Below are 10723 nucleotides of genomic sequence, written 5' to 3'. Positions count from 1 at the left end.
GTTTTTTTACAATGTAATACACGCTTTTTGAGTTGGCACTCAAAAAATTGCCATTTTTCTTCTAGTTCAGAAAACAACTTTTTTTTTGTTTTTCTTTTTTTGAATAGGCCTCTTCTAATACAAAAATACTCCTGCTCCGTACACATACACTTTCTCTTCTTTTTAATATATATTTATATATTTATATTGCAGATCTTTAAACAAAATGTTTTTTTTGTGCAAATATTTTGTCTTTAAAGATAAGTGAAATAATCAAAATAAAAAGCATTCACACACAGCTCAACTAGAAAAAAAAAAGGACTACAGTTGATTTTTTTTTTCCTTTTTAAAGGTCTAGACACAGCTCAATAAAGAAATGTTTTTGCAAGCTTGGGAGGCTTGTGCATTCAGACCAGACATAACAAGTAAATATTTATACATGGAGAGATGGGGAAGGGCTTTTTTCTTTGCTCATCTTCCTCAACTCTCTCTCTCCTTTTTCTATGAGAAGTGCAGAGTGTTTTCATTTACTTTCTTGCCTTTTTTCTTTTCTTTTCTTTCTCCTTTTTTCTTTTTTTTAAAAGGGGTGCCCTTTTTGTTTCTCTTTCTCTTTGTTCCACGCAGTTGTGCTCTCAAGGCCATTGAGTTGTGAATGATGGAGTCTGCTGCCCTCCAAGATGGAAGGCATCCCGTTGTTGTTCTGCTGGTGCTGGTAAAACGTCGACCCTGGGTAGTGCCCTATCACTTCGCTGTACGTTGGCGGCGGTCCCTCCATCCTACCATTGCTCCCATAGCAGGTCGCACTGATGCCAGAGTTACTGCTGGGGGGGCACGGCCCCCCGTACACGGAGTTATCTATCAAGTCACTGTCAAAGATGGTTCTGTTGGGGGGGGCCCGGACCGACTCTCTGTTGAGCTCCATTTGCTGCTCGGGGTCCCGCAGCTGCAGAGTGCAGGGTCCCTGGTAAGGGGGGGGCTCTTCACCGTCTGACAGCGAGATGGTGGGAGGCAGGTCGATCTCGTGCTGCATGTAGGGGTAGGTTGGCTGGAATCGGTTAAAGCGGTCCCTCTGCAGGAAGGATGGCACTGCCAGGCGGTCGCTGGGTCTCGGGGTGTAGATTTGCTGCTGAAAGGGAGAAAAAGAGAGAGAAAGAGGGTAAGAGAAGTGTGAGACACTGCAGCCTGGGACAACAGGATTGGCAGCAGCACCTGCAATCACATCGCCCTCACCTCTGTTATTCCATTCCCTGACACGGTGCTTTCCGAAGGCCACAGGCTTCCCTCCTGCATTGGAAAGAAGAGAGTGCAGAGTGAGTCTGACTGCCAGCAGTGGTTAAGCTCCTGCAAGTGGCTCTCATGCCAGGCTTCATCCTGCACCAGAGCCCAGGTAAGACGCTGCTGCTGCCATCAGCACATCCCTAACCCTGCTGCAGCGACACATGGCATGCACCCTTTTCTAAACAGGCAACTACCCCTGGTGGGGGTATAAGCTATTATCATATATGTTGGGTATCATATGGGTATATTATCACTGAAAACAACACTTTGACTAACATTTCCCTCCATTTTCACCTCCATTTACATGTAATAGATCACTTGCAGAATGAATGATGAGACGACACCAGCAAACAACACTCTCCCATTTGCAGACTTCCCCCCTCTCATCCACACCCACCCAACATGTTTCCCTCCCTGGTTCCAACGTGCCAATTTGTGATCCATGAGCCGTGGGTGATTCACAAGACATCACAAAATGCTCCATGAAATAATGACAAGATTATATATATATTATTTATACATATAAAATAACCCAACAAAACATAACAAAAACCCCTAAAAATCAACCCCCAAACCCACCTCACACCCACATAATCACATTATGATGCACACAATCAAGGAAATAATGGGAAAATAAAGATAGTAAGTGAATAACCAAATGTTAAGCCTAATTTTGATTTGGCTAGAAAAAAACTACTAATAAAAAGCAATCTGTAGCAACAGGGTGGTTCTAGAGTGTTTTTCCCCAAAAAAATAAGTGGTGCTTGGCTTAAACAGCCTGACGAACTGTGATCTAGAGGCTTCCCTACACTGCAAGCATCACCCTGATCCTGCGATCCCAATCCAGGTGCCAAAAAACCCCAGGCATGATAAAGCCACAAGCCAATTTCCCCCAAACCATGAGATTAGCTTACACTTCATGATCAAAATAACCAAACAAAGGTTCTTCCCATTTGCTGGTGATGCTCTGAGCATGCACAGCTCACCCGGGACACTTTTGCCACGAGCACTTAAGTATTTAAATACTGCAAATATTCACACATAGCAACATCCCTCCGGCAGGCAGGGTTGAGGGAAAAAAGGCCAGAAGGCTCATAATTATAACCTGGAATAGCTGGCACCTTTCAGTTCCTTGCAGGTGAATCTCTAGATCTGGCACCAGCAAGTCAAGCACAAGCAGAAGTGTTTACACCAGTGGGAAAAAAATGCCAAGGGTGGTTTTCCCCCACTTTTTCCCTTCAATCTGTCCTATCCAAAAGCCATTCTTGGGCCCAGCCCCAGCAGGGCTCCTCAGATGAGCAGACCACAAACTTTCCTGCTATAAAACCACCTAGTTCTCTAATAGTTATGGTGGTGGCCCAGGCAGCCTGAAGCCGTGGTGGAAGCCTGTAAAAAGCTGCAGTAGTTCTGCAGCACCATGAACACCTTCACTGATAAAATCACAAGGGATTTTGCTATCTGATGCTCCCTGGACCTCATCCAGCTGCAAAGCACATCTGGCCTCATAGCAGGCTGCAGTACACAAGGGAAAAACACTGCTGCACACTTCCGCAGCTATCCCAGCAAGCAGCTGAGCAGCATCACCACTCACCACGGAAGCACCCCAGGGAGCAGACAGAGCAGGGGTGCCCCTGTGGGCAGAGCCAGCCCCTAGCCCTGCAGCAGAAACCTCCTCACCTGGGCATCCAGCTGCCCAAAACACAGCACCAGCACAGTGTTAAGATCTCCAGAGAAGCCACCCATCGTAATATCCCACCCCCTGCTTTTTTCTTCTTTATTTTCCCCAAGTTTGGAATATATTTTCTCTTGTGGCATTGCACACGGTATCAGATATGGAGAGAATCCCATCAGATGCCCATTTCTGAAGCTCAGTTCTGCACACAAACCTCAAAGCGGTCCTGTTGGCAGTGTAAGGAAAACAGTGATTTATATGCAAATGAGATGCCCCAGATTCTTCCAATTTCTAGGTGTTCTTTAGGAAGCATCTCTTTGGAGCAGAGGTTATGTGCTGCAATACCAGCACCCTCCCCTGCTAATCCATCCCAGCTAATGAACACACTCATTGAGCTGTGAGCCACATAGCCCTTCCTGAACAATGCAGCATCACATTTACACAGACCTTGAGCCTTCAATATGCAACTGTTTACAAAGGCATCAACTGTTTAGTCTGGTCCATTTTACACGTATTTCTTGCCGGCAGGGACAGTCTACAGTCAAATTCCCCTAGCAGCCAAAAGAACCAAGACAAACTGCATCTGCCACAGACCAAATCTGTGCCTCTAAGACCCCACTCAGTCAGGGTGCTGAGACCAAAGGGTACAGGGAGGGTTTCCAGCACTGCCACATGCGCTGCCAGCCCTTCACTTCATCCTGAAGGACGCCAAAGCAGGAGGCAGGAGTGGGAAGCACTTTGAATATTGTGTTTACTTTGCCATGCCCCCATGGCAGACTTCCTGAGCAGTGAGTACCCCGCTGCCTTCTGCTAGATGTTTTATATTTAACTTGGCAGTGGGCAGTGCCATGGCAATATCCCATCTGCTTCCCCCTTTCCTGGGAGTGATGTCAGCCAGCTCCTACGAGGGTGGCTGCATCCCGGTGCATCCTGGCGTGCGGAGCATCACTGCGCTCAGCTGGGGCTTCCTGCTGCGACAGGCAATGAGGAGACCATGTATGCACCCTTATGTGAGTTGCTCCACCCAAACCACTCATGGGCCCTAAGTATCACTCACCCAAAGTCTGAATCCAATATATCACCCAGGCATTCACAAGAAAAGCCCTGGCTCTCACATTAACTCCTCTGTTTCTACAGGTGAGGTCCAGGAGTGATGCTCCTGGCAGCATGTGATGCAAGAATAGCAAACCAACAGAAACACCTCAGGGAGACAAGGAGCAGACAGAAGACCCATTTTCTGTAGGAGCTGGATCTCTCAGCTGTTATTAAACACTTCTGTCAGGACTCCAGGGCTTTGACCTGGACACACTTTCGTGCCAATGGCTGACCAATCACAAGCACACTCACCGACACCGACCCCATGCCTCACACACCACCAGGAAGCCTGTGGAGCCTCATCTCTCCTAAAAACCCAGCAGTGGGAATAAAATTGCTGAAAATCATCAGCAAGAAGAGGGCAAAGCCTCAGAGACAGGAAACATACACTTTTAGCCTTCATGCTTTGGCCACGGGATGGCTATGCAGCCCCAGCAAGCCACACAACACTGCGCTTGACCCATGAGGGAGCATCACTGATGTAAATCCCCATCCTCGGGGCTCTCCTCACTCACCTCTCCATTTCAGAACGTGTAGGACTTGAATTCATCTCAACAATGGCTGAGGCTAGAAAGCTATGGCTTTCTGAAATGAAAGCTGAGATCCTGCTGTCTGATGAGCAATAAGGCTGTAAAAGCCTCCGCAAGTATTCCAGGACTCACTGCAGAACCTAAAATTACTTCTTAATTTCTTTTTAGAGATCAATCCTCGACTTTTATAGAACCACTTGTTTTAGCGGTGTCAGAGAATTTTATCTGTAAAGCTGCATGGTGCAGATTAAGCCTCTGAGCCTGCACGAAGACCTGTATTTTCCATTTTGGGGGACAAAGGTAATGCTTTGAAATATCATTTAAACCCCTTTGTCTTGGGGGACTAGGATATCACTGCTCCAAAGGTGCAGGAACCTTTCTTATTGTGGAAGTTTTAGTAGCATTTCTTAAGTAATCTTAGTTCTGGAAAAATGAAGGTACTTGTTATAACAACACAGAGTTTAAGTATAACAAGAATGGGGATGGAGAAATACGACATAATATAAGAATTCCTTGCTACCAAGAACTGCATTTAAAAAAGCCCCTAGGGAAATTAGTTTCTCCTTCGGTGGTAATTTTTGAGCTACAACAACAAGAAAGGACAACGCTGGCAGACCTAGCAGCATCCCAACCATGGGATGAACTACTTTAATATTTCAAAAGATGAAAAGCATGCATGCAGCTCTGATGCCCATCTGCAGTCACAACAGCAAAATGAAGTTTGGGATTTAGAAAGCCCAACACCAGGTCAGCACAAGTTTAATGGATAACATAACCCAGTCTCCAGTTCAGCATAGCCTCTGTCTGCCAGCCTTCAGCACTCATTCAAACTGGAGCTGTTTTCTACTGGAAAGACATGCTGTGCTGATATCCAGCACGAGGTCCCTTCAAGATCTGTAGTGACAGGACAAGGGGTGAATGGGTTTAAACTTAAAACAGGGGAAGTTCAGGTTAGACATTGTCATGGGTTCAGCAGTAGCAGTCATTTTTTCTCCTTGGTAGCTGGTGCAGTGCTGTGTTTTGACTTTCGGGCTGGGAGCGGTTGCTGGTGGCACGTACGTTTTGAGTTACTGCTCAAACATTTGGTTTTGTCCAAGGCCTTTTCTGAGCTCATGCTTTGCCAGGGAGGAGGGGAAGCCGGGAGGAGGGAGAGATAGGGCGCCTGGCCTGGGCTAGTCAATGAGGTATTCCATACCACAGCACGTCATGCTCGGGGAGGTAACTGGAAGTTGGCTGGAAGGGGGGGGTTAGCTCTCTTCCAGGTTGGGCTCGTTTGGGCGGGTGGTATCGTATTCTCTCTCCTTGTTTATTTTTCTCTATTATTGATTTATCAGTGGTAGCAGTAGTGATTTGTATTACACCTTAATTGCTGGATTGGTTTTTATCTCAACCCATGGGAGTTATATTCCTCTGGTTCTCCTCCCCATCCCTCTGGGAGTGGGGAGGTGGGGGGGGGGGAAGGGGTGTGTGGTACTGCGGGAGACTGAGGTGGGGTTTTAAACCATGACAGACATAAGTAAGAAGTTCTTCCCTGTGAGGGTGGTGAGGCACTGGAACAGGCTGCCCACAGAACTGTAAATACTCAGTCCCTGGCAGTGTTCAAGGCCAGGTTGGACAGAGCCTTGGGCAACATGGTCTAGTGTGAGGCAATCCTGCTCATGGCAGGGGGTTGGAACTGGATGGTCTTAAGGTCCTTTCCAACCCTAACTCTTCTATGATTCTATGATCTTTACTACAATTGATCCCACTGTAATGAGCTTGAAACTTAGTGAATGAGGGGATTCTCTGTCCTGTCAGGAGCTTGGACCACAGGGAAGCTTGGCTGTCACTCTGTCAACACAGAACCATGCACTCATAGCACAGTATAGACAGAGAGGCAGAGCAGGGAGAAAGGGAATAATTATAAAGAGGGGGAAAAGCCACCAGAACCCACCCAACAAACCCCCTGGTACATCAGCTTTTTCTCCCTGTAGCTCTGAGAACGGTATTGAAGTGCCTGCATCCTCATGGAGGTTTAGCAGAGGCACAGAGGTAAACCTTTGCTGGAAAGCGATTTAATCACTGATGCATCTGAAGGCTGAATAAATGACAGAGCTGGTTTGTTGTGGGGACTGGGCCAAAAACTGGCTGGAAATTCTGGCCTGGTGAAGCTTGAAAAGAGAAAAGGGGAAAAAAAGGTATTTAAATAGTCAATAATTTTGGATTCAACCTGAAATTTGTGTTCAATCTCCATGTGATTGACTCCATGTCAGCCTGCTTTCCTCTTTTAAAAGAGGGAGAAAGTCAGGCCACTTTCAGAAATGGAGATCAGTAGTTTAAAATAAAAACATGCCTGATCTGAGGTTTTGTTAGAAAATGTAAAATTAAACATTTTGGTATTGCTCAAGTAAAACACAAATCATTCTGGACATGAAAAACCAGTAAAAAAAATGAAAATGGGAAAACCACCTTTCTGCTATCTTTAATAATTCGCATGCTCGGATGCTCACATTCTGCTACTGTTGAAAGTGGGTACATGGAACGGTGACAAGAGACATAGGTTTTCTGTAACTCCATAAGGAGCTGGGATATGTGCAGGGAAGTTTAGCTCCAATCCCCAAAACAGGCAGGTGCTTGAGCAGTCACCACTGGCTGGTCTAACGTGGGATCACACACTCCCAGCACTTTGATCTTGTTGCACAGCACTGATACAGGTCCATGAGCTGAACTCACTGCCATGCCCTCTGGAGACACACTCCACAGCCCACAGGACTCCAGTGGTTGAATTGAGCCTGGAGTTTGCACAGCTCTCCTTCCCTCCTCACTTCAGTACTGTCTAAGGGACCTTCATCTTCATGTGACAAAGAGCAGCTATGGAGCAGAGGGACAGGCTGTGCCCTGGGCAGCTTGGGCTAGACAGCATTCAACAGCACTGTACTGAAGGCTTACAAAACAGAAGATGTTAGATAGTTGTCTTGTTTGCCTGCTCTCTCTCAAAAAAAATAGAAATTAAAAAAATAGAAGGAAATAGAAGAAAAAAGAAAGCAACCCCAGTATTTGATCTTTTACCGGCAGCAAGCACAGATTCAATACAAGGCCCCACACAGACCACCACAAGGCAGCACTAGTGTGCTCAGCCTGCCCTGGAAACCTGCAGCAGGGAGAGCGCGAAGCAGTGACCTTGAGGAAGCCCTACAGTTTAAGGAGCTTTAAGATCCTTCAGGGTGAATGCTAAGAAAAATAAAATAGCATCAGTACATGATATCCCTGTGCTGAAGACAGAGCGAGCGGTGATTGGTGCATGCTCAACCTCCAAGGAAAGGTGATGGTTTTTCTCTTTGGGTTCTCGTAAGTCTCTCTGAGCTGCTGTATTTGAGGAAACTATGCAAACCAACACCTGCCTTGAGGCTGGAGAGGCTCCCCCTCGAGTCCCTGTCAGAGGTACAATTAACATGTTTCTCCTCAGGCTTTTATGAAGCACGGAGCCTGGGTTACACAGGGAATCTCCCAAGCATCCCCTTGGAAAGATGCCTGGCTGGCTGACAAGCGTTTTCTGACCCCTGCACCACAGTAATGGCAGCACCATTGGTGAAAACTGGGGAAAGTCTTTCAGGATTTCCTATTCTCTTCAAGGCAGGCAATAAGTACTTATATAATCATCTGAGACACTGCAACTGGAGCTGCCAATGGACTTGATAGTTTGGGGCTATTAAAGGCAAGGCATATGCACCCCAAAGAGCTGAGGGCAACTTGTGTCTTGTTCCTGAAAAACCAACATCAAGAATAGTTTCACACCATTACTTTACTGATGTAAAATCTGAATTGCAAAGCTGAGGGCAAAGGCTATTGCTGTAAATATAACATACAGAGCCAGAGGCACCCATAAAAGCTTCCCCCCAGTAACAGAGACAGAAGATGATGCCAAGGTCCAACCTGGACAGTGCCTCTTCGTGCAGTGCCAAGTGGCACATGGGCAAACAGGACCACATGAATGCCTTTGGCTCTAATGCCTCCCCAGTGTCACATCATTTGGCAACCAGCGCAGGATGAAGTGGGTTGGAAGAGCAGGGCATGACTTACTGATGAGAGGTTCTCATCCCTCCGCCTCCCCTGGCTGTGCCGGCTGATGAAGGATCGCGCAGAGAGTTTGTAGTGGTTCAGCAGACACGTGATCACCACCACCATCACCATCATCACCACCACGATTATGATTATCTGTACAAACTCCAACTCCGCTGCAAGAGAGACAGACAGATCTTAAGCCACCAGAAAAAGCAGCATGTAATTGAGCACAAAAACTGCTAATGTGGATGAGACCCCAGTGACACTGTTACATCCTTCCCCCATAAACCTCTCACACATGCCTAACCGGGCTCTGCATGCTTTGAGCCCAGCTACCTGTTTAACGAAGCTCATGAATTCACATATTTAGTGCCACAGAAGTCTCTAGGAGGGATCTTTGAAACCAATCTACAAAGCAGAGCATTTCCAAGCTACAATGCAGACAGGACTTCCCAGAGCCCCCCCCCCCAGCTGTAGTGTGCTGGATACCTCCCCCACCAGGACAAAACCAGCAGCATCTCAGTGCTGAGTATGCCTTGCTCAGGGCCATGAAGCCAAGAACCAGCATAATTATAGTATTAATTATTATAAAAATTTATTTATATTATTATTTATTTATTATAAGGAAACCATCCTAACAGAACACTTCAGCTAAACACAAGCTAAATTTCTGTAATTCCCTTCCCATCACCACCACCCCAGTCCAGTCCTCCCCAGAAGTCCCCCTTGGGGTATACCCTTGCATCAGGCACATGTCCCCTTTGTTACAGGGGTCAGACAGTGGTGTGGGGTGCCCGTGGCACAGCACAGCAGGCAGACCCCCTTTTCCCAGTGCTTTTCCCAGACCCCCTTTTCCCTATGCCTCCACCATAGGGCACAGGCAGGGAGCCCTCCTGCTTCTTGGTGAGACACCAGATGGGCGCAATGAAGCTGCCCATGGGGGCCACATCCCACAGCTCCAAGCATCCTACGGCTCAGGGCTCAGCCAGCTGACAGCAGCAGCTTGAGTGGCTTGAACTGGCATAAAGAAAGGCTGAAAAAACATCCTCCAAACAAACACAAACAAGCAAATAACAGGCTATCTGGTCAACTCCAGAGACACTTGGCAGCAGGCAGTAAGAAGCTGCTCCTAAAATTTCCTAAGGAAGTAATTCCTCACCTCTCTCAGGCTCAGGAAAACTGAGTATGGGAGGCAAAGGTAGCACTGGGGTCATGCATCAGGCACCCAGAGAGCAGACACCAGGTCCAAACTGCCTGGTCGCTCCCCATAAGCTCCCTTGTGCCAACAGCACCCAGGGCTCCCTGTGCACAGAACAGGGCAGCAGCAGCTTCAGTGCTCATCGTAAAGGAGGGACCAGACCAACAAACTTCAATGGTTCTGAGGATTTACACTTTGTTTGCTTCTCAGCAGGGACAGCTATAAAATCCAGGTTTAGAAAGCTGTGCCCTGAGCTATCACAGACACTGCCATCTGTATTTTATATACAGACACACATACGTATAGTATGTATCTGTAGATACACAAGAAGAGCCACCATGCCTTCAAAGGGCAGCATCACACCACTCGCACTGGCCGGGGTGGCTTCTGCTGAGTCAGGCAAATTGAATTTTACCTTTTTTTTTATGGAAAGTTTTCTCCTGGCAGGTGGCATTTAAGTGCCAGCAAAAGCAAATAAATGTCAAGAAAACAGTCCAGGTGGTGAGTGCTGCCAGTTACCTTGGAGCTCATTCTGCTAAACAGCAGCTATTTCTGCCCAAAATGCTTAACCAGCTCTGCCCACCACCTTCAAAAAGCAGAATTATGCCTTGAAAGCAGAAGCTTTAGCTGTCACTTGAAGTTAGATGTATGAGTGACTTGGAGCCCATATACTTCTGCACCCTTAAAGAGCAGCTGCCTCTACACCAGAAAATTGTACACGGGGTGGGAAGAGAGGGATTAAAAGCCAAACATTGCAAAGGAATTTTGCCTTAAAAATGCCTTTTAGTTAAAGACATCTTCTTAAAGAGAAGCTCTGGGTCTTTCACAGCAACCCCAGTGAAGAAGTGCCTAAATGCCATTGTGAGGGGAAAAGCCTGGAAAAAAACACATTCCCAACAATTCATGATCCAGCCCCAAAGTAGCAGCACA

General features: G+C 46.9%; 1 protein-coding gene across 3 annotated transcripts in view; it reads right to left on the bottom strand.

Moving 5' to 3' along the window:
• Window positions 1–284: 284 nt before the first annotated feature.
• PMEPA1 (prostate transmembrane protein, androgen induced 1) overlaps window positions 285–10723 on the bottom strand; it is a 46389-nt gene continuing 35950 nt past the window's right edge. The window contains exons 3-5 of one of the 3 annotated variants that reach the window (XM_034066984.1): window positions 8614–8768; window positions 1210–1263; window positions 285–1102 (exon numbers count right to left, since the gene is read on the bottom strand). In XM_034066984.1, coding sequence (XP_033922875.1) covers window positions 557–1102; window positions 1210–1263; window positions 8614–8768 — 755 coding nt within the window. In that variant the 3' untranslated portion in view covers window positions 285–556. Of the gene's footprint in view, window positions 1106–1209; window positions 1264–8613; window positions 8769–10723 lie in introns of all 3 variants that reach the window. The other 2 variants (XM_034066983.1, XM_034066985.1) reach the window with 2 other exon arrangements.

The sequence above is a fragment of the Melopsittacus undulatus genome, chromosome 10, assembly GCF_012275295.1.
Source record: "Melopsittacus undulatus isolate bMelUnd1 chromosome 10, bMelUnd1.mat.Z, whole genome shotgun sequence".
NCBI lineage: Eukaryota > Metazoa > Chordata > Aves > Psittaciformes > Psittaculidae > Melopsittacus > Melopsittacus undulatus.
Note: the sequence above shows the minus strand (reverse complement) of the source record. Positions and strands in the feature narration are given on the sequence as shown.